Source organism: Manihot esculenta, chromosome 2, assembly GCF_001659605.2.
Source record: "Manihot esculenta cultivar AM560-2 chromosome 2, M.esculenta_v8, whole genome shotgun sequence".
In the NCBI taxonomy this organism is placed as follows: Eukaryota; Viridiplantae; Streptophyta; class Magnoliopsida; order Malpighiales; family Euphorbiaceae; genus Manihot; species Manihot esculenta.
Genome location: NC_035162.2, coordinates 8188652 through 8211854, shown reverse-complemented (window position 1 = coordinate 8211854; position 23203 = coordinate 8188652). Strand labels below are relative to the sequence as shown.

The window sequence follows — 23203 nt, the reverse complement described above, 5'->3', positions numbered from 1 at the left end:
GGCTCACTGCCATGCGAATCAACCATCAATTGTCTAAGTACCAATACCAATCCCAACCCAACACCCCTTCATGCCATTTCTAAAGATCTCACCACATCAAATTCTCATGTTATTTTTGCAATTAAGCAGTTCTAAGTAAATATTTCGACTTCAAGAGTTCACTCAGTGTCGTATTGAATTACAACAGATAAAAGATTTTAAGTTCAATGACCAATTGCCATTCCAAATCTGAAATTCCCATTACAACAACAAACCTATGACCAAGGATGATTATCACCATCCCAATGTTTAGATATTTACTAGATAAAAAAAATCACTTGATAAAAATGAGAAGCCTCCATTAGAACATTAACAAACGTTCATGAAAACAAAGCCTGATTTTTTATGATCCGAACCACCACATACAATTCGTCAAAACTGGGAAAGTTCCCTCCAACAAACAGAGGATTACCCACTCGCATCAACACATTTCTATGTATAAATTGAGGGGGACAATAAAAGCAGAATCCCAAAAAAGACCACCAGCGAAGATAATAAAAAAGGAGAGAGAAATATGTACTCTTTTTCTTTCCCTCAATCACGAGTTGTTAGGGCACTCCCTTGCAAAATGCCCTTCCTTCCCACAATTGAAGCATCCACCACCACTGCTGCCGCCAAGTCTGCCACCTCCCCTAGCACTTGTACAATCTCTAGCCAAGTGGCCATAACCCCCACAGTTATAGCAGGCCCCGGCATTACCATGACAATCTCTAGCCAAGTGACCGTAACCTCCGCAGCTAAAGCAAGCACCGTTGCCGCCGCCACTGCCACCCCCACCACCATTATTCGATCGTGGACAGTCCCTTGCAAAATGTCCCGAATTCCCACACTTAAAACAACCATTATTATTATCACTGCCTCGATTATTACAATCCCTAGCAATATGACCAGAGCTCCCACAGTTATAACAACCTGCACCACCGGAACCGGCTCCACCACCAGCACTATAACCGCCGTTGTTCCTCCTATTCCAAGAACCTCCGAATCCGCCACGTTTGGCTGAAGCATCCCCTCTCTTGGCAGCCGCTTGAATGGGACCACCACCAGGGGCAGTGACGTTAATCGCTTGGTACTTATCAGCAGAGAGAGAGACAGTGAATTCAACTATATCGTCCTCAGCAAGAGAGCGATAACCGCCGTCGGATTTAATAGCAGTGTGATGGACGAAGAGATCTTCGCCACCATCATCGGGCTTGATGAAGCCAAAACCCTTCCTATCACTGAACCTGACGACCCTGCCAGTAGATCTCACCGACGTCTGCTCCTCGGCCATTGATTGAGCCATTGATGGATGAAAGGAAGGAAGCCCTAAAGACAGAGAAAACAGTGACAAGAGGGCTTTTTTCTATGTGAGAAAGGAGATGTACAAACTTTAGGGTTTTATAGAGAGAGAGAATTAGATTTTACCCTAAGACAACCCTAATCGCTAATTAGCCACTGCCATCTTGCATGCTGATTGGGGCTTAACATTGATTAAACATACTTATCCTCGGGAATGTTGTGTTTTAATCTGGTGCTCTTCGGTCCATGCTAAGCAACCACGCCTTCGGCGGTTCTTCTGCGTCAAGTTTGCCAGGTTGGCCCAAGACGGAGGTAGAAAACAATAATAATTCATTAATGCATTTTTGAAATAGAACAATTAAATAATTAGTTGTAATAAAATATAAGAATTAAATAGCAATTTTAAAAATTATTTTAAAATTATTAAATAATTTTGATTATAAAAGCTATAAAGGTAAAATTATGTTTTTAATCCTTAAAAATCCATTATCAATGCCTTGATATTTTTTATTATTACACTTTTATTAAATTTATATATATGCACATTGAAGTTGAAAAATAAAAAATAAATATCAGGTATATTGCAAAAAAGAACTTTCTTTTAAGGAAAAGAGAACAATATTTAATAATAAGCAATTAGAAAATGAAAAATTGAATATTATATACTATTTAGAAGCAATAGAGATATAATTTTTATATAATTTATTTTTTGGAACACTAAATTAACCCTTTATGCGCATAGTAGATAAACTGATGTGTAGTGATCTTTAAGTTTGAACTTGGTTACACTTGGTCATCTATGTAAGAGAGTTAGGATTATGCGGTTTTGGTTGGAAATGAAATCAAAATTTTTACATGATTTTAGGTTAATGTCGATTTGATTTAATTTTCAATTATTTGGTTTTGATTCTTAAAATAGAGCATTTAAATCTAAAATTGATTATTAATACAAAATATATGATGTAATTCATTTTTCACTTATTTCTTAATTATATATAGTTTAATTAAGAAAACATAGAGTTACTGAAAAATAATATTAATTTATATATAGTCCACAATTATAAATGAAAAGTTAACATTCATATATATATATATATTGCTTAAATAAGGAATGCATGAGAAAACTTATCATTACAGGATGCCTCTGCTTCAAACACTCAAAAAAAGCAGTTTTTTTTTTGTACAAGTAATGGCTGCCTATGAATTAGTAGACTTCCACATTCCATTGTTCTGCTTTCTTCAATGACCTCTTGTACTCCAACCAATCAATGCCTGATTAACAAAGCAACCATCAGTTTAGAGGCAAAGTTCATCATATCATCATCTGATTTAGTCTCAAGAAATTATATGGTAACTAAAACGTACAATCTGCACGTATATCTTTCTTACCGTCTTTAGCTGCCAGTGACACCATTATGTCGTCAATTCCCTTTTCCATCCCTTTCAATCCGCACATATAGACGTAGGTGTTATCTTTCTTTAGTAACTCCCATAGCTCTTCTGCATATTGTGCCATGCGAGTTTGAATATACATCTTTTCTCCTTTCTCATTTGTTTGCTCTCTGCTCACCGCAAAGTCAAGCCTGAAGTTGTCAGGGGCCTTCTCCTTCATTTTCTCGAATTCCTGTCCATTCCCCATCACCAATTTTTACTTTCATTCTTCCATGAATATGAACCATTTCATTCAATGTATCAGGTGATTGTTTTTCTCACCTCCTTGTACAGTAAAGAGCTGCTTGTGGGCACCCCCAAGAAGAGCCATGCCAAACCAGTGAACTAAAAACCATCAAAAAGATTGAGTTCATCATTTTCGAAAATGGTTACTGTTATCTTAAAAGACCCATTGTCATAAGATCTGAATCATGGTCTTATTGGTATTAAAATTAAATAGTGCATGTTCTTTATTAACGTTTACGACGGTAAGATTTTGTGTGAAGAAAAAAGAACAAGGTGGGAATAGTTTTACCTTATAATCCTCATGCTTCTCAAAGAACATTTTCCACAAGAATGATCGGAATGGCGCAATACCAGTTCCAGTTGCAAGCTGCAGTGAAACATCCAATAAAATTGGAATCATAAACTTAGCAGTACTGTTAACCACAGTGGAGATCCATTGAAATGCTTGGTATTCAAGTTGCTTGGAAGTTTACCATAACGATTGTAGCATTGGGATCTTTTGGCATGAGCATTTCTTTTCCAACTGGTCCTGTAATCTTCACTTCAGATCCTGGTTTCAAGTCACCTGAAATATAATGAACCGCAAAGCAGGATAATTATTATCTGAGGCTCCTGATACAATGTCAGTCTGGTACTCTAAATTAAGTTGTTTCTGAAATATGACATTGATTTTTGAGATTAGTTATTTACATTCTAAAATCAGGACTTATAATTGAAATATTTCCACAGAAAGATGCATGAAATCTTACACAAAAAATTTGAGCAGACTCCTTTTACAGTTTCTCCATTTTCATTCACGTACACAAGCCTCTTCACGCATAGAGAAACCTGAACAAAGATGATCAGATCAGACCATCACTGAACTAAGAACAGCAGAAAAGGGTAGTAATTGAGCATGGAATACTTTCATGATCTTGGTTAACAATATCAATTTCACAAGAACTAAAAGATCCTTCCAATACTAATGTACACTGAAAACGATTGGGAATCAAATTGGGTAAGAAGCTCACAGTTTTGGAGTCCCCAAAGTCGCCAAGAGCACTGCTGGCAATTGAATACAATCTAAGCTTGTGAGGCTTCCCATTCTTGTCAATACCATCTGGAATAACGCCAATAGATTGCCCTTCTCTATAGGGAACCTCTCCTAAGCAACCCAATATACCACTCAGCTCAATAATATCAACTTATATATATATATATCAATGAATCAGCTCAAAAGCATAGAGAAGAAACTATTTTGTCAAATAAAGTTCCGATTGTAAGTGATCATTTGCATTGATTTATAAAGAATTCAGCAATCTAGTAGTCAGTTTGACAGAAATCAGAGGCACATCATTGAGAGATTTAATTAATTAGAGTCCAGACATTAAGCAAACAAAGAGAGGAGTATTAAAATACATACCCTCAGTGGAGAAGACCATGTGCCAAGTTTCTCCAGGAGCATCGTCACCAGTGATCTTAGTATTCAAAAGGCATCTACCAATATAAGGGTTTTTAGGCTTGAACTTGTTAACAACCACGCCTTCCTCCATTTTCTTGGATTCCTTCTTAACCTTAGCAGGAGCCTCAGTAGTGACCTGGGCTCTGATCGAAACCACTCTCCCACCAGAAGAAACATCTTTGTAATAAACAGACACCTGATCATAAAAAGCCCCATCAAACAAAAACAAAGCTAAAAAATAATCTTTTCATAATGCCCATAAAAGGGAATTACCTTACCTTGTTAAAGGCGATTCTATCTGGAGCTACGATAGAGGTTCTGGAAGAGAGAGAGGTGGACTTGGAGGAGGGAAAAGAGACTGCAGCAGTAACTGCAGCGGCCATGGCTGTGATGTTGAAGCAGAAAGGAAGGTCCTTGCTAGTAATGGAGAAGCAGGGAGAGGGTAGTAGGATATTTTGGTTGGAAATGGATTATAGAATGCGTGGATGAGATTTTGAAGGCAATGCAGTGGTTGATGTGAAGATAAGTTAGTAATCTGATGTATGACTCTCGCTCCTTCTAATTCTATACACCACTTATATCATACGGTCTTGCATTAACTTTTTAACATGTAAGAAATTTTCTATATTACAATTCAAAAAAAAAAAAAAAAAAAAACTACTCCCTTTGTATGATTTGTCTGCAATGATATAGAAAATTATAAATAATTGTGTTTTTACTTTTCTTTTATGGTAAGATTTCAAGTAACATACTAGAATTAGATTTATAAGAGATTGTTACGCTTAAATTTCTTATATTTTTTTCTCTATTATTTTTCACAACAATATTAAACTCCTCAATTAGGCTTTGATAATAGCAGGTGCCAGACCATGGCAAGGCTGGAACAAAGCCCAAAAGGCCCACTTTCTTTTGTTTGGCGAAGAGAGAAGCCAAAGCCCACTTTGAGATGGGTTCGATTTGATTTCAACCCCGTGTCAATGTAGATACAGCCAAATTCATTTCGTTTTTAACATGAATAGCCTTATTAAAAGCTCTAGCATTCATCAATAAATAATTCTTACTTATATCAAATTTATATAAATTCATAATTTAAATATATGTAAAATTTTATATGAGTTATATTATAAAATAAATATTTTATTGTTCAATATTAAGAAAATTTTACATTAAAGGGTGTTGACGTTGCCTCAGCTCTATTGACCAAGAGGCACTTCACTTGCATTGCCATTTCTCCCTATTGACTCACTATTTAAGTTGACTCAATATTCCATCCCTCATATAAAAAATAAGCTATAATTATTTGTTAAATTAGTAAATTTTATTTTTTCAATATATATTAAATACAGGTATATTAGAAAATATAAATTTTCATTTTAGAAAGGAAGGAGAGAAATAATTTAAAATGAATGAAAAAATAAAATAAATAAATTTATCTTTCTGAAACAAATGTAGTAGTAGTAATAAAAAAATAAAAAATTATATTTTTGTTATTTCTAAACAATGTAATCGTAATACGTAAATAAATTAATTCCATGATTTTAAAACATGGATCCATGCCGCTGCGATGCTAAGGTAAGCTTTCATAATGAACAAACTTTCCTATAGGCACAATAAGCAACTAGACATTGGTGTTTTACGTATGAAAAAAAAACTTACCCAAATTTTACACTATAGGTCCACAACAAATTTAGGTAAGAAATTCCTTTATATGGGTATATATTTTTTGGCAAAAGGTATTTACATATTAGAGATTAATGAGAAAAAAAGCACCAAACGTAATCGTTTGAATCAAGAATAAATACCAAAGTTTCAAATCCCACCAATATGACTGGGGGCAAAGTCCTTGTCAAATAGTACATATTCCAGATTTCATATGCATACGATAAATTCCAGTTTCAAGTTGCAACTGCTTGTCCTGCACATTTCAGGATTGAATATTTGGACCATATGACGTTTGGTCTGATTTCATTTTCACCCATGTTAACATTGTGAAAATTATAGAAATTATCTTTCCCCTTTTCAACTAGATGCGTGCATAAATTCTCAATCTCTGGCACAACCAAATCCTTATGCCCACAAATTTATGATGATCTGGTTTAGCCCCATGAAGGAAATAAACAAGCATCATATGATTTTACAGCAGTTTTCGTATAAGTTCCAAGGTTTAGTATTTCTCCCATGTTGGCTGCAACCTCAGCCAATTCTGAGTTCACATTCTAATGTCTCAATCTGCATAAAACGATTCCACAGGTGCTGACCTAACACTTTCTTCTGCGAACATGTTTCCCCACCATATCGACTTTTTCTAACTTATCATCAACCATCCAATAATTCCAACAGGGTACTATTCCAGACGGGTTAAGGACTAAGGAGAGCGTTTGAATTAGAGGTTCAAGACAACTAATGGAGATTGCTTACCTCATAACTTCTCCACACCCGTCTGAACGCCACATCCTTTTGATAAATGTATCAAACAGCTCTGTTTATCATATAAATTTCCTGAATTACAACAATTCAAATGATTCATATGAGGGCTCCCAGTCCCAACAAAGAACATGAAAAACATAGCATGACGCTGCATTTATGCTAAAGACTCCAATGATTTGAAACATATTATAGAAAAGAAGAAAACTAATTGTATGTACACTCCATTAGAATGACACGGTTGAAAGAAATAAACAAGAAAAATTTATACGCAAGAACATACTAAAGACTCTATTGATTGATGGAATTTAATGGAATCCCCTTGAACCTCTGGACTGATAAAGCTCCAATTTGCTTTTGGCGTCGTCTACTAATGCTTCAATTGTTTCATCTTGAGTCACAAATGATTGCTTGGAAGCCCATTCTAGCACTGTGAGCACCTTAGCTTGTGCTAGCTGCTCGCTGTCTGGGACATGCATTGCAATGTAGCATAGAAGATATAATGCTGAAGGTTGAACTATTTGCTCCCCAAAGTAGACAAGCTGGATTAGGTGCTTTTCCCCTCCAGCTTGTATGATTGCCTTGGAATGATCAAGGTGGAGATAGTTTTCTGTGCAGGCAAATTTTGTGAGGGCAATTGAAGCCTCCCTAGAAACCTCAGCTTCTCTCTCGTCCAGAAGTTTAACCAATGGGGCAATCATTCTGGTCTCTGTTGCTCGAAATGTCCTTGCTAGATACCCTATAGCCTTGACACATGGTATAAGGAGGTCTGAATCAGCTTTTTCAACGATCTTCAGCAATTGATCAATGACAGCTTTGCAAGCAGGCGAATTAGGCTTGAATGCTGATCTTCTTAAATCAGCGTCTTCTTCTGCTACTGCTGTGATCTCCATCAAAGCCATGGCAGAATTGTATTGAACATCTTTAGCTCCCTTCTCTAATAGAACTGCAAAGCACAAGAGTGCTCTTGACTCGGTTATGCTGCGGCAAATTGGGGAATTTCCCTTGGCCAGACGCCAAAGTGCTCTGGCTGCCATTGCTTTCATATTAGCCTTCGTAGCAGGGTCTTCCAGTTCCCTGCCCTTAATGTTAACCCCAGAAAGCGAATGACTCTGTTGATGGTGGGGCTGATGATTCAGCTTCATACTGTTGTTTCCATTACCACTGAACTTGGCAACGTTGGTTTGGCTTGGTCCATTACTATTATAACCAGGTCGTTGCTGTGGCGTCTTGGATGCTGCATTCATAGCAATAGTATTGGTGACCACATTGTGTAACTGATTTACAGTCTGATTACCCATAGGATGAGGAATTCGACTCTGATCATCATCGTTTGTTGTTGGCTTTGCCACATTATGAGCAGTAGTCGAACTATTACTGGCCATCACAACCGCATGGATCGAAGTGGCTTTCTGGCTGGTAATGGCATACTTGCTATGCTCTTGAATTGTCTCAAATGCTAGATGACCAACCAGCAACCGAATTATATTATGCTGCGCAAAAAGATCTTGGCATTTGGGATAATTCGCCGCAAGCTCAGAAACAGCCCAAGCCACTACAGCTTGAACTTTCATGGGACCTTCTTTGAGTATTTTCGCAAACACAATACAAACACCGGCGTGGATCATGTATTCAACGCTTTCCGAATCACGACCCAATAGACCAATCGCTCTTGCGGCGTTCTCTTGGCCTTCCATTTTCCCTTCTTTGATCAATTTCAGCAGAGGTGGAACCCCTCCCTCTTCAATTATCAGCTTCCCATAGCGATCGTTGTCTCTCGCCAGCGAAACCAGCGAAGCCGCAGCATCAGATCTATCATCCAGTGATCCAGTGTAGAGAATCGCAATCTGTTCCCATATAAGACAGAGAATTGGCTCGTTAGCAGCAATCGGAGGCAATCCCAAGTACTCATCGTCTCGATCATCAGCCGACGCCGATACACGCAAAAGCCACGACACATCGCCGATCGAATTTTCCAACTGAGACGACATTTTGCGAAACGCAGCTGTCGGGATAATAGTGAAAACGCGTTTCACGAGGCCGTTAGCTCTGCATTTCTGTACCAGGGCCAGACCCTTATCAAGAACTTGCTCCGTGTCTTCAATGATCCGGCGCGTAGGGCGCTCGTACAGGTCGGAGCTGGCGCGAGCGGCTTGCCGTAGTAAAGCAGCGAGCTTTTCAGTCTTGGATTTGAGTTCAGCAGCTTCTTGTTTGAAAGCGCAAGCTTCATCAGCAGCTTTGATTACTTGGTCAGCTAGTTGGATAGGCTTTGTCAAGATTTGTTTCACCAAGTCCGCCATGGATTAAACACACGGCGGACCAACAAGGAAAAAAATGAAATCTTGGCGGATAAAAGAACTCTAAATCAAAAACCCAAAACACAAATCCAAAAGAAAAGTTCCAACAGAGAACAGATCAAGAAAAGGAGGTAAAGGGGGGGGGGGGGAATAAACCAGAAAAGAAACAGAAAAAATGAGGCGTCAATGGCTTAATTGACGGAGATGATAGAGGAAAAGGAGAGTGGGATGTGAGATGAGCTGGAGATGCGAGGATTGTTTGAAGCAATGGGAGTTTGGGTAACTATTATTATTATTTTCTGGGAGGATTTTGTGAGGTTCAGAGTTTGATTTTAATGAATTTTGTAAGTAGGGGAAGAGCCTGCAGCTGCAAATGGTGGTGGAGTGGACGGGTTTTACAAGGTCAAACGCGTTTTTTCTTACAATTTATTTATGATGTTGGTCTGGTTTTTGGGGAATTTTACTTGGGTTGGGTCTATGAGCAATTGGGAAATCATTTCTAAAGCAGAAATTTGCTGGCAGTTTTTTGCCCTTTTAACTACCTCTCCGTCTGAGCGCAGCAGTCTTTCAGGTCCACACACCAGAGGGATTCCTTGGCCCTCATTCCCACCTGCAATTTATTTATTTATTTATTTATTTTATGAATCATATATAATACGAATTCCATTAGTTTTATTAATCTAAATTCATATTAAATAAAATTATTAAAAATATAAAACATTCCCTTTAATTTGAATTACTAATTTAAAAGAAAATACATCCTTCCATCTCATCTTTCCATGTTAGTAAATATAATATAAATTATATGAATTATATTTTTAATTTATATAAAAATAATAAATTGAGATATGATAAAAAAACTAACAAATTAATATTTTAAAAATTATCTATAATTAACGATAAATAAAATAAAATAAAATAAATATATAATTATAAGACGAAAAATGCAATATATTTTGTATGTACAATTTTTATATTTTTAAATACTTATTTATCATTTTAAAAATATTAATTAAAAATTTTCTAATATTCCATAATTTTTGTCGAATACAATAGATATAGGTTATCCCAGCACGACAGCCTTGCAGGCCCACAATCTGAAGGGTTCCTTCTTTTCGGATATGGATCCCACGTATTCGTTATTTTTCAAAAATCTTAATAATATAACAAATCTCATTCCTTCAATTTTATTTTTCTAAATTTTATTTTTTCACATAAGGGGATGAAGCCGGACTAAATTTGTATATTTTTTCTCCTAATTATTTTTTTAAATATGATATTAATAGAGAGAAATTTATTAAATTTAGAGTAATTAAATAAGATAATAAATAGTTAAATTAAATATAATTTAATTACTTTCTTAATTACTGTAAAAAAAACTTTAATTGATAGAAAAAGGTAGATGTAGATTTATTTTGAATTATCTTTATACTTCTCAGTAATAAAGGAAATATATTTTTCAATTTTTTATTTAATTTCAAAAATAATTTTCCAATTTAAAAGTTCTATTTTTTTAATTCTCAGATATATTATAAGTTGGGTAATCCTAACTTAAAAGGAAAATTGCCATAAATGTGATGACATAAAACCATTAATATTGTAAATTTAATCTCTAAATATTAAAATTTATTAATAAATTCGTCAGATTTATCAACCATTCATCTGCTGGTATAATTTAATAGAAAATTTTATTTAATGTGGTTTAATAAAATTAACTTAATCTCTCTATTTAAAAAAAAATACATGAAATAATTTTTATTTTTTGAGTTGTTTAATTTTTTTACGTAATTATATAGATTAAATAGTTATTATTTTAAAATTATAATAATTAAATAATTAATAATTTTAAAAAATAAAAATTATTTATTATATTTTTGAAGAAAGACAAAATAATTCATTGCATTAAAAAAAACTAGTAAATAATAAAGTTTTATAATTTAATTTGTATCCCTATTCTATTCATTCTTATAATTTATAAAGATTAAAACGTTAATCACGCTAGGTCCACACTGTTCTGTTCTCTCTTTTTTCTTTTTCAGACTTTTGTTTGCCACTCTTTTTAATTTCTATTTCCAATTTATTCTATTAAATTTATAAAGTTTAAAACCTTAAGATCTGTTATTTTCACTTACAAAAAAGCAGAGCAGTTTTGAAAAGATATATATATATATAAAAAAAAAATTCATGTTTACATTACATGTGTCAGTTTTCTAAATTAAAACCTGAAAACTAATTTTACAGTTTTCCAGCTTTAAGTTGTGTTTTACTATTTTTCTTTATAATAATTATTATGTTTTTAACTGTTCTATCAAATGAAAATTCTTTTTTTTTCATCGAAACCCATATCTACAGATAAAGCCCTCTTCATCATAGTTAAGACTTACTCGTCAAATACAAGAAACATAAAAAACATAAAAAGTATTGAGGATGTTTTGAAGGTTCCGAAGCCTTAGAGGCTGGCTTGGCTAGCAGAGATGGTCACCTTTTTATCTAACCTTGTTTTGAAGGTTCCCAAGCCTTAAAAGCACTAAAATGCAATCTTTCTTTTCTTTTGACGTTTTCTTTTTCATTTATATTCCCTTCATTCCAAGAAGAAACCCTAAATCTATCACCAAAGAGCCAAGAACTTGGGAGTATTAACCTTACTCTTTTTTTTTTTTCAGGCACAAGAAATAGGATCGTGATTCATGAATGTGACTTCTCCGTAAATTTAAATACGTAGACAGCAACATGATGTATTATGTGCGACAGTGAAAGTACTCCTTTGTCAACATCTGCTGAGGGTCCGTCTTCGTCGAAGCACCCCTACTTATGGATCAATTGCAGATGTCTCCATCTGCTAAAGTAGGCAATGACTTGGGCTTGTTGAGCCCCTTCAGTTGATGTGAACTCTCCCTGTAACTATCTGTTGCCAGCCACATATATGTATCTATGTTTCTGCAATCTCTCTTATATATTATCGACCATAAAACCTCCAAAACAAAGAAAAAGAATTTCCACAAAGATCGACATATATGATCTTCGTCTAAGTGGTCCTTAAGCTCACAGTGTTATAATATGTCTATATTTAAGTGGTCCATGATCATTTCTTTCTTCGTCTCATGCATGCACCTGGAATTTTCCAGATGATCTTTTGAGGGTGTGTCTGCAGAAAGTATTCTGAAACAAATTATCTTGATAATTATAAAATTTATTTTCTTTTGTTCCACTAATAGTTTGGAAAACAACCATTGGAGTTTACGTTTTGTATATGAAACATGAAGAGCATCAATGGATTGTCTTGTTTCTTTGTTTGGGTTATCGTAAAGTTTATGTTGTCAGGGAAAAATGCTGATAAGCAAATCATTGAGAGAAAGCAACTGCTGGTTCCAGGAAGCTACTACGTAGGTCTGCAAGTGCTGCAGTCATTGGGATCATCTACAACTTCAACACATAATTTATTAATTAATAACAGATTAAGACAAAAAGAAACAAATAGAAATAAAGAACCAACAAAACCTGAAAGTGGTTCGGGCTCATTCTCGTTGAGTGCATGGGTTAATGATCATAGTTATATTGTGAAACCCGGAATCCCTTAACTGTTTCAACCAGAGAAATTATTGATCATTTCCTTAATTAACCAGTGCAATTTGAATGTGAGTTATCACTAACACCCTGAATTATAATCCCAACCACGTCACTATTATATAGTATATTAATGTGTGGGACAAGTTGAAATGGCTAGCTCATATGGGCCTGTCCCGTAGAGGTGACACTTCAAATATATTAGGGTAATCAATAATTGACTTCATTGTATTAAAAACATTACACTTTTTGCTTCAAGGGATATTGGGATATAAATTGGGCCTCCTCAGTAGTAATATAAATGGACCGCTATTTTATTCATTCACCCATCCGAATGCCTACCTCAATTGTTCTAGCCCACTTTCCTCAATCTTTTTCTTTCTTTTTTTTTGGGAAATTAGGTAAGTATAATATAATCATCAAGACGTCATGCTTGAAATCATTGTTTGTACAATATCATAAAACCATAAATTGAATAATCTTAACAATAATAATATATTTTCCAACAGGTATCATACACCTAGGCTAACAGGGAAATAATACAGCAGTTATGTTCTGGAAGCCATGGCTGCTAGTTGCTCTCTTGTAAATTTTATAAAATTACAAGATTAATATAATTATGCTTTTTTTATGATCAAATTAACTTATACTAATAGTAAAGAGAAAATTGGATGAAAAACATGAAAAATAAAAGTTGATAAGTACACGGTGAATTTGGCATTAGGCCGAATGAAAATAAAGGCTAAAGCATTAATACAGAGGTAGAGCCACGAGATTACAGGTGGAGAACTTCCATCTGTGGCTGTGGGGACGCACTCGCAGCCAAGTTAGCAGCAGTATATGTACAGATTTTATGTTCATATATGATATATCTACAAATTGGCCGTTTCATGCTGTAATCTCTAATTAGCCACCTAGGCTACCAGCACTGGTCCGTTTCCCAGTTCCGCCCATGATACCCGGGGAAACTTCCAGTCAACGGTGACTTCCTTCTGAAAAACTTGCGATCATAAACGGCGCGTTTCTCAGGGTCTGATAGAGTGGAGTACGCAGTATGAATCTTCATGAACTCGTCCGCTGACTTGTCCTTCCGATCCAAAGCGGCGACGTCTGGATGCCAAGTCCTCGCCAATCGCCGATAAGCAGACTTGATCTCCTGGCTCGTAGCTCCCACTGGAATCCCCAAAATCTCGTACAGCGATGCCATCCGTTGAGGAAGCTGCTGGTAGAGATTGGACCTTTCCTTGTAGGCGGTGGCGGTGTTAGCAATGAACGGTGGCCGAAATCTGGTCCGGCGAGGCGCAGGGTACGGAGATTTGATGGAAATTTTGGGATGGGGAGAGGGAGAGACAGAAGAGAACATGATACGTTGCAGTGCGGTGCTGTGGAGATTTTGAGAAGGGTTTGTGCGGGATATATATGGGTGAAACTATAATTATTTATAATTATAATTTTATTATTTTTTAAAATTTTATATAAATTTAACATTTAATTTTAGTATAAATATATTAGAAGATTTATATTAAACTTTAATTCAAAATAAAAGTTTTTAAACTATTTTTTTTAATAAAGTTAGATTCTATTTTTTTCAAGCTTTTCTTTTTAATTTTAATATTTATATATTTAAAGACTTTTTAGTTTTTTGTTTTAATTAGTTACTGAAAATTAATATATTATATATAAAAAGCTTATATAAAATTATATATAAATATTACACATGTTTAACAAAAGTTAGTTTATTTAAATGCATTATAATTATTCATCACTAATTTTTCTAAAAGAATATAATTTATCATTAATTATGAAATAAATCATTTAGTTTTTCTTTTATAATTTATCTCTCCTCTTTATATTTTGTGTCATGCTTCTTTTCTTTTATTTATTTTCATATTAAAATAAATTTATATTAAAAAAAAAAACCATAATAATTATGAACCAAAAGCTGATGAACTAAAATGATATTTTAGTAAATTGGAAGGACTGTTATTTTTTATTTTTTATTTTTACAAATTTAGTTTTGAAGCTGAGCAGCAAAATAAAAAGCGTAGTTGGCTTATCCAATTTTCAGCTTCATGTGCCGTATTAATGTAGCTAGCGTAGAGCGGTGTGAGGTGTCTCTGTGTCATTGTCTTCTAGTACCATAATTATAAGAGATTTTTCTACTCATGAAACTCATTTTTTATTATTTTTAATTACATTTAATAATATTTATGACCACGCTATCAGTTTAATTTAAAATTAAATCAGTTCAAAATCAAATTAAATTAAATAAATTAAAATTAAAATTTTAATATTTATAAAAATCAAATCAAATTGATTTTAGTTAAAAATTAAATTAAATCGAATCAGTCTGATTCGATTCGATTCGATCGATTTCAATTTTTAATCAATTTTTTATTTTTTACACTTAATTTTTAATATTTTAAAATTTAATTAAAATATTTTAATCTTAATATAATTTAATTTCTCTATGATAAATCTTTTCCTTTTCCTGGTTCATGATAGATCTGGTTTCCTTCTGGGTCCCTTCTTGCTGGACTCCCTGATGGGTCTCTCCATGTTTTACCTGGTGAAAGGACCTGTAAAATAAGAAAGAATGGTCAGGGGCCTACCGGGGGTGCCCGGTGGAGGCCCTTCGACGCTCAAGTCAGATTTTATGGCTCAGAGTAGTATATTTAGGCAAGGGTTGCAGAAAGAATAAAAATGGTGTCCAGGAAGGAGAAGGAAGAAGAAGAGAGAGCCCCCTTTTGCGTGGCCTTTACCGTGATATATATATCTGTCTCTCTGCCACAATGCTAGCTGTCTTCTGCCGCTCAGCTCCGTATGTACGGATGTGTCAGGCGCCTACTCCATACGTAACGGCCATTAATTCTCCATGCGGAAGGACCTACCAGCGGGGCATCTTGGTCATTTTCCCCTTTTCGGGCTGGGTTGAATGGTAGGGCTGAAGTTGAGCCTGGTGAGGGCCTGATTACTGGGCCGAGAGGTTTGGGCCGGCTTGATTGAGGGGTCTAGGTGGAGTCCGGCCCTGTGACTGAGCGGGCTGGACCTGACTCTCGAGGGGAATATTGAAGCCTTCGGATCATGGACTGTTTTCAGGGGCCTGGCCTTTAGGCCGGGGTGAAGAAATCCAGCAGTCATCAATTGCCCCTTTATCTCCTCAGCAGTTATTCCATGACTGGTGAGGGGATAAATCTTTAATTTCTATTCATGACCGTGTGGTCTGAGAACTGCTCTTGTCAAAAGTACCATTTCTTTGCCTTTTTATTATTTTTGTCTCTTTACTTTGATGTTTGAATGTATGGCGTTATGGAAATGTGTGTTCGATGACAAATGATATTTCACCTCGGCATGTACCTCATCATTATTTTCTACTCACACTGTCTTCTGGTTTTGTCATCTTTACTTATTTGTTGGATCAGGCCGGCTCTACTAGGTCTTTACTGGTTGAACCGATCCGGGCTAAGAGCTTGGAGTCTGGTTAAGCTTCTAACTTGCGAGTTTTTCTTATTCTCATGAGGGCATTTCTGTTTTTGGCTCGCGATCTCGTCATTGTCGCGAGCTCAGGAATATAATACCTTGTTCCTCTTGAGATATCCTTCCGGTAATCGGTGTGGTTTGAGCTGTAAGCTCCACTGGGATAGAGTACTCGTTCTTTTGTTGTTTTCCTGTTACGAGTTCATCCGAGCTGGGAGCTCGGTTCTTTGCTTTTCGTTTAGGCTTTTGTGCCTATAGCCTGTGACGGTGTCTATATCGCGAGTTTCGAAGTTTGGAATTTCACTTTCTTTACTTTGGTGCCCCGAGCTCTTTCGTGAAGTCGGACTTAATTTCTTACTTTCTTGTCGAGCCTTATTCGGGCTGTGTTTCAGTCTGACTGTTCATTTGTTTGGTTTTAACTTTTCTTTTATAGGCTTATAGCCTTGCCGGTCCAGATGTGAGGCCCCTTCAGGCTTCCGGGAAGGTCGACCTTGGATTGCAGGGGTCGGACTATCTGTTTTTGGATTTGACCGTCTTGCCTTCTTGATTCTTTATCTGAGCGTTTGGACTCTCGTGTATGTTTTTTGCCCCCGAGTGTTTATGGGCTGTCTGCTCTCGAGCCTTTTGCGGACTCTTTGTTGCCCGGACCTCTCTCTAGGTCAGCTGAATTGGTTTAGTGTGAGCGGTCAATTCTCGAGTTCAGTGCCTCTTATGATTGCCCCTGATTCTTTGTTTGGCTTTGTATTTTGGTATGCAGTGTGCTTAGAAATCGCTTTGCCTTAATTCGGTCTGTCTTATCGGGTTTACCAGTACTGCGCTCGTTTTCTTGAGATCGGCATGATGCTTTGGTACTTTTGGCTGTTGTGTGAGATCAAAGTCTCTCTACCTGATGACTCGAGATCCTTTGGGAGGTCGGAGTTTAGCTTTTCATTTATGGTCTCGTGCCCCAATCTTTTATGTGAGATCGGAACTATGTTCTTATGAGTTGTTTTTGCTTGTAGCACCGGATGATCTTGGGGATTCCGGCTATTTTTGCTCCGGGAGATCTTTGAGATCTTCGCCGGTCTTCTACCTCAGTGAGGTCTTCTACCTCTCAATGAAGTCTTCTGCCTCAGTGAGGTCTTCTGCCTCATTGAGGTCTTCTGCCTCTTTGAGGTCTTCTGCCTCTTTGAGGTCTTCTGCCTCAGTGAGGTCTTCTACCTCAGAGTGAGGTCTTCTGCCTTAGTGAGGTCTTCTGCCTCATTGAGGTCTTCTGCCTCTTTGAGGTCTTCTGCCTCAGTGAGGTCTTCTGCCTCATTGAGGTCTTCTGCCTCAGTGAGGTCTTCTGCCTCAGTGAGGTCTTCTACCTCAGAGTGAGGTCTTCTGCCTCTTTGAGGTCTTCTGCCTCAGTGAGGTCTTCTGCCTCAGTGAGGTCTTCTGCCTCATTGAGGTCTTCTGCCTCAGTGAGGTCTTCTGCCTCATTGAGGTCTTCTGCCTCAGTGAGGTCTTCTGCCTCATTGAGGTCTTCTTTTGCCAGGACCTCAGTGAGGTCTTCTTTTGCCAGGACCTCTTTGGGATCATGGTCTTTGTTGCTCCAGGAGATCTTGGAGATCTTCGCCGGCCGTTTTTATTTTGTTTTCCCTGGAGTTCTAGGGGATCCCGGTCTTCTTTGTTTTCTCGGGAGTTCTAGGGGATCCCGGTCTTCATGCTCCGGGAGGTCTTTTAAGATCCCCACCGACCGTTCTTATTTTGTTTTTTCGGGAGTTCTAGGGGATCCCGGTCTTCTTTGTTTTCCCGGGATGGCCTCGGGGCCTCGCCGGTTGTTTTTGCTCCAGGAGATCTTATGGGATCCTGGCCGTTTCTGTTCCGGGGTGACCTCGGGGCCCCACCGGCTATTTTTGCTTTGTTTTCCAGGGAGTTCTAGGGGATCCCGGTCTTCTTTGCTCCGGGGTGACCTCGGGGCCCCGCCGGTTGTTTTTTGTTTTGTTTTCCCGGGAGTTCTAGGGGATCCCAGTCTTCTTTGCTCCGAGGTGACCTCGGGGCCCCGCCGGCTGTTTTTTGTTTTGTTTTCCCGGGAGTTCTAAGGGATCCCGGTCTTCTTTGCTCCGGGGTGACCTCGGGGCCCCGCCGGCTGTTTTTTGTTTTGTTTTCCCGGGAGTTCTAGGGGATCCCGGTCTTCTTTGCTCCGGGGTGACCTCGGGGCCCCGCCGATTATTTTTTGTTTTGTTTTCCCAGGAGTTCTAGGGGATCCCGGTCTTCTTTGCTCCGGGGTGACCTCGGGGCCCCGCCGATTTGTTTTTTGTTTTGTTTTCCCGGGAGTTCTAGGGGATCCCGGTCTTCTTTGCTCCGGGGTGACCTCGGGGCCCCGCCGGCTGTTTTTTGTACCTCCTTGAGGTTTTGCACGGGATTCAGGCTCATTGGCCTTACTGTCGCTTCCAGGCTCTTTAGCCTTGCACGGGATTCAGGCTCATTGGCCTTACTGTCGCTTCGTCATCTCAATTGGTTTTGTGCCTAATTGAGGTCTTACGCAAGATTCAAGCTCATTCTGCAAAATAAAAGCTTGCACAGAGTGTATGTAACGAGGAAGTTCATTGTTAATTCAATAATATCCGTCAATTAATAATATGTCGCACATGTCACTTGGTTTCATTTTTCAGATACATGCAAGTATTAACTCATGCAATTTTTAGAGATGCAATGAACAATATTTTTGCATGTGTAAATTTCTCCAGAATTTTTCAATCTATATAATGTGAGCAATTATCAAGATATCTAAACTCATAAAGATATATACTTTAATTAAATTTAATCTTACTATTTACATACGAAGTACGCCCTTTAATAATCCATGAAATCATTTATATTCACTAATATTTAATTAAAATAATTGTCAATAACTAAAGGCATGCTTGAAATTCTGAAGCAAAATAATAAATATACACAACAAAGTGTGATTTGGGTAACTGGAGCATATATATATATATATCATGAGTATTTAAAATAAGCAATTAAGGGCTTATAAATTTATCCAACAGTAATTATGCTAATGACACGTGTCAAGTAATGTGTACCTTATTTCAATCATCAATCGGCATGATTGTCAAAAATGTGGCGAGCAGCATTTCAGATGAGTGCAGGCTCTCGAGGACCGAGTGAGTGCGGGTTCATAATTGAAAGTGCGGTTCGCACCGATCCACTCACATGATGCCTGATCAGTGCATTTCCAGTTATTCAAAAGATCAAGTTCATCATAGAGGGCATTCTTAAGATTTGGGAGGTATTGCGCCTCCGGATTCAACCCCTCAGAAGCACAAATCAATAGCAAAGTGTTACGACCTATGCTCGTTTCCCCTCCGTTTCTCTGACTGTGATTCTCTTTTTTCGTCCCCAATATATATGGTAGTCAGGTAATAATATACTGCTGTTTGCTCTTGCTTGCTCTCTCTCCCTGAGTAAAAGTTAGGGTTGTGGGCCCGGCTGGTGGCTGTTTTCTTCCATTTCTTTCTTTCTTTCTTTCATTTTTTTTTTGTCAAATGTATATGTATTATTGGCAAACAAAAAGGCAAACAGAGGACACTTGTCTTGCTGTTATAGGCCCTAGCCCATTGTAAGAAACCCATGTATATTTTCAAGAGCTGAGTGCATCTAAGGTAAAAAAGAAGCACCAGAAGGAAAGTAACAACAGTGACAACAGCCACAAACACAAGAGAGTTCAAAAGGGTACCTCCGAGCTTATCCCAGAAGGAGTCCGAGGTTGTCTCAGTGTAAGCCATGGTAGCTATGGTGTTTATTGTTGTTGATGCCGACGAGGAGTCCGTGTTGAGAATTGAGACCAGAATCACCACAATGAACATGCAGATTGATACTGGTGTTATGATTCTGATTATTTCTTCTCCTAGAAAATCAATAATGCTTTTGGGTCTTTGGATTTGAGCCATTTGGGTGTTCAATTTTTGGATCAATTTGAGATTGCGAGGAAGGGTATTCCCTCAGCTGATAGATTGGTGGCTTCAAGTTTACTCTGTTTTTGCATTGACTTTCAAGTGGTGGCCTCCTTCCCGTAGCGATAGTGGAGCCGAGCTCCCGGTACTAGACGATTATTTTTATCTAACCTGAAATGTGGGCCCGAATCCCGATCACAAACACGGCTCCGACCTCGATCACATCTCAGCTCGAGCACGGGTCCGACCTCAATGAGCGGTCTATCGCTGTGGCGGTCGGATTTGCCAATTTCTTTTCTGCTTTGCTAAACACGGCTCCGACCTCCGACATTACGCGATCCCCAGCAGAGAGCGGCAACTGGACGCGACAGATCATTTTTATCTGCCCTGAAATGTGAGCCCGATCTCCCCCGCGGCTCCGACCTCGATCACAGATCTAAACTCGAGCACGGATCCGACCTCAGCGAGTAATTTTGTGCGGTGGTCGTTGGATTTGCCGAGCTCCTTTCTGTTCTGCTACTCCGACCAGCGAAACCATTGACGGTCTTACTAGCGGTGCTTGATCAGTCGTTCTCTCGACAATCAAACGGACTAATGCCGACCATGCAGACCTGGGTATCTCATCTCACCTTGTCTTTGAGCTGGACGGCATACCACGTCCGAGCTTATCCACCTTGCCTGGATATTTGATTATTTCCTATTATCTCCAGGTTGCTCTGATACTTGAGGAGCGTTGCTCTGCAACAGAGTTGGATGGCTGTGAATAGTGTATCCTCTGACCTCATGTCCTATCCGACCTGAAATGTTAGTCCAACCTCGTCTATTTTTCATTTATTAATTTTCTCTCTAACTTGCTAACCTGGAATTTTACAGCCGACCTCACAACTTCAACAAATATATATATACTTTTCATTCTTTTTTTCCTTTTACAAAAAAGATTAAAATCTACATTCAGAGACAAGCATTTCGATCTGAAGTTTCACCTCGTCAGATCTCAAAGAAAAGTTAGTAGTAATAAAATTCAATAAATGTTAAAATAAACAACGAGGGTAGGAAAATGAAGATTAAAAGACTGTCAAGATATTCTTAAACCAGCTGGGTCTTTCTTTTCAGCTGGGTTACTGTAAATCTCCAGCTTTCTTTTTCGCATAAGCTTTCATACCTCCATGTGGATCTCAATGGGTGGATTTAGGAACTCCGGTGACAAAAAGGTCCCCTTCGTTTCCCACAGACGACGCCATTTGATAAATCTTTTCCTCTTCCTGGTCCATGATAGATCTGGTTTCCTTCTGGGTCTCTTCTTGCTGGGCTCCCTGATGGGTCTCTCCATGTTTTACCTGGTGAAAGGACCTGTAAAATAAGAAAGAATGGTCAGGGGCCTACCGGAGGTGCCCCGGTGGAGGCCCTCCAACGCTCAAGTCAGATTTTATGGCTCAGAGTAGTATATTTAGGCAAGGGTTGCAGAAAGAATAAAAATGGTGTCCAGGAAGGAGAAGGAAGAAGAAGAGAGAGCCCCCTTTTGCGTGGCCTTTACCGTGATATATATATTTGTCTCTCTGCCACAATGCTAGCTGTCTTCTGCCGCTCAGCTCCGTATGTACGGATGTGTCAGGCGCCTGCTCCATGCGTAACGGCCATTAATTCTCCTCTGATACGCATGCGGAAGGACCTACCAGCGGGGCATCTTGGTCATTTTCCCCTTTCCGGGCTGGGTTGAATGGTAGGGCTGAAGTTGAGCCTGGTGAGGGCCTGATTACTGGGCCGAGAGGTTTGGGCCGGCTTGATTGAGGGGTCTAGGTGAAGTCTGGTCCTGTGACTGAGCGGGCTGGACCTGACTCTCGAGGGGAATATTGAAGCCTTCGAATCATGGACTGTTTTCAGGGGCCTGGCCTTTAGGCCGGGATGAAGAAATCCAGCAGTCATCACTCTATATTATTGAAAATAACGTATTATTATTGTTAATCGATTCGATTCAATTTTTTTATTTTTTTTATTAAAACCTAACTGAAACGAAATAATTAAAATTTTTGAAATTAAAAAATCAAACCGAACTGAATTGAATAAAAAATCAAACTAATTTTAAAATTAATTTAATTCGATTAATTTTTTTTATTTGAACCGAATACTGATCACGTTGTTGCTCATTATAAGCTTATAGTATTTTTAAAGGTTAAAAAAAAAAATTTTTTGTTAATCCTCGTATAAAATACCACGAATTTATTATAAATAAAATTTATTAATTTCAACTGGTTGATTATCTAAAAGAATTATATTTTTATATAATTATTTAAACACGTTAATAGTAAATAAATAAAAAGTTAGGTTTATGTTTTCGTATTTTTTAACATTAGAGTTTGATTAAATATTAATTGAGAGAAAATTATTTAATATGTAAATTTAATTATAAAAAATATTGTTATGTAAAATTTGTGAAACTCATCAAATTTAATAGAAATTATTTGTAATTACAATTAATTTTATAGAATTACATATTTATTTTTTAAAATACAAACATAAAAAAAATAAATTAACAATATTATACATATATATATACACTCATAACGAACCTAACCCTAGGAATAACCGAAGAGTTACTTGGACAAACTCAACACCTGTAACGATGTGTCGTACATGATATATTTTAGGAAAAAACATGTTTTTACAGACAATAATTAGAAGTTTGTTTTTTTTATCTATGAACAAATAGTAATTTTTTTATATTAAAATAAATATTTAAAATTTTATTACTTTTTACTATAATTTTTATTTATTTTTTTAAAATTATTGTACATTTTTATATTATAATAATATATGAATTAATTATTACAATTCTATTTTATTTTATTTTATTTTTAAAGAAATTTTTAAAATATCCTTTTATATTTAATAAAATTTAATTTTTTTTAAATAAATATAATTAAAAAATTAATAAAAAATAAATTTTTTAATATAATATAAAAATATAAAATGAATGAAAATTGTGTTTTAGTTATACACTCTCTAATCAATTGACACGTTTCACGGAAATGTGAATAGTAAATTTTATCTTGATAACCGTCCTTGCATTATTATCCATTTATTCC

General features: G+C 37.0%; 4 protein-coding genes across 4 annotated transcripts; all 4 read right to left on the bottom strand.

Moving 5' to 3' along the window:
• Positions 1–317: 317 nt before the first annotated feature.
• On the bottom strand, positions 318–2056 carry LOC110609156 (cold shock protein 1). Its single transcript, XM_021748524.2, has 2 exons — positions 1447–2056; positions 318–1347 (listed from the first exon to the last, which is right to left on the bottom strand). Exon 2 carries the CDS (start codon positions 1322–1324, stop codon positions 578–580), a length of 747 nt encoding a protein of 248 aa, XP_021604216.1. The 5' UTR covers positions 1325–1347; positions 1447–2056; the 3' UTR covers positions 318–577.
• Positions 2057–2385: 329 nt separating this feature from the next.
• LOC110609155 (ferredoxin--NADP reductase, leaf isozyme, chloroplastic) lies at positions 2386–5020 on the bottom strand. The gene is made up of 9 exons (XM_021748523.2): positions 4717–5020; positions 4400–4634; positions 4008–4141; positions 3747–3825; positions 3471–3562; positions 3287–3364; positions 3034–3096; positions 2710–2944; positions 2386–2592 (listed from the first exon to the last, which is right to left on the bottom strand). The coding sequence occupies exons 1-9, from the start codon at positions 4819–4821 to the stop codon at positions 2525–2527; spliced, it is 1089 nt and encodes a 362-aa protein (XP_021604215.1). The 5' UTR covers positions 4822–5020; the 3' UTR covers positions 2386–2524.
• Positions 5021–6879: 1859 nt separating this feature from the next.
• LOC110609523 lies at positions 6880–9670 on the bottom strand. The gene has a single exon (XM_021749144.2). The coding sequence runs from the start codon at positions 9160–9162 to the stop codon at positions 7171–7173; it is 1992 nt and encodes a 663-aa protein (XP_021604836.1). The 5' UTR covers positions 9163–9670; the 3' UTR covers positions 6880–7170.
• A 3720-nt stretch (positions 9671–13390) lies between these two features.
• On the bottom strand, positions 13391–14120 carry LOC110608517 (chaperone protein dnaJ 11, chloroplastic). Its single transcript, XM_021747762.2, has one exon. It carries the CDS (start codon positions 14084–14086, stop codon positions 13643–13645), a length of 444 nt encoding a protein of 147 aa, XP_021603454.1. The 5' UTR covers positions 14087–14120; the 3' UTR covers positions 13391–13642.
• Positions 14121–23203: the final 9083 nt, after the last annotated feature.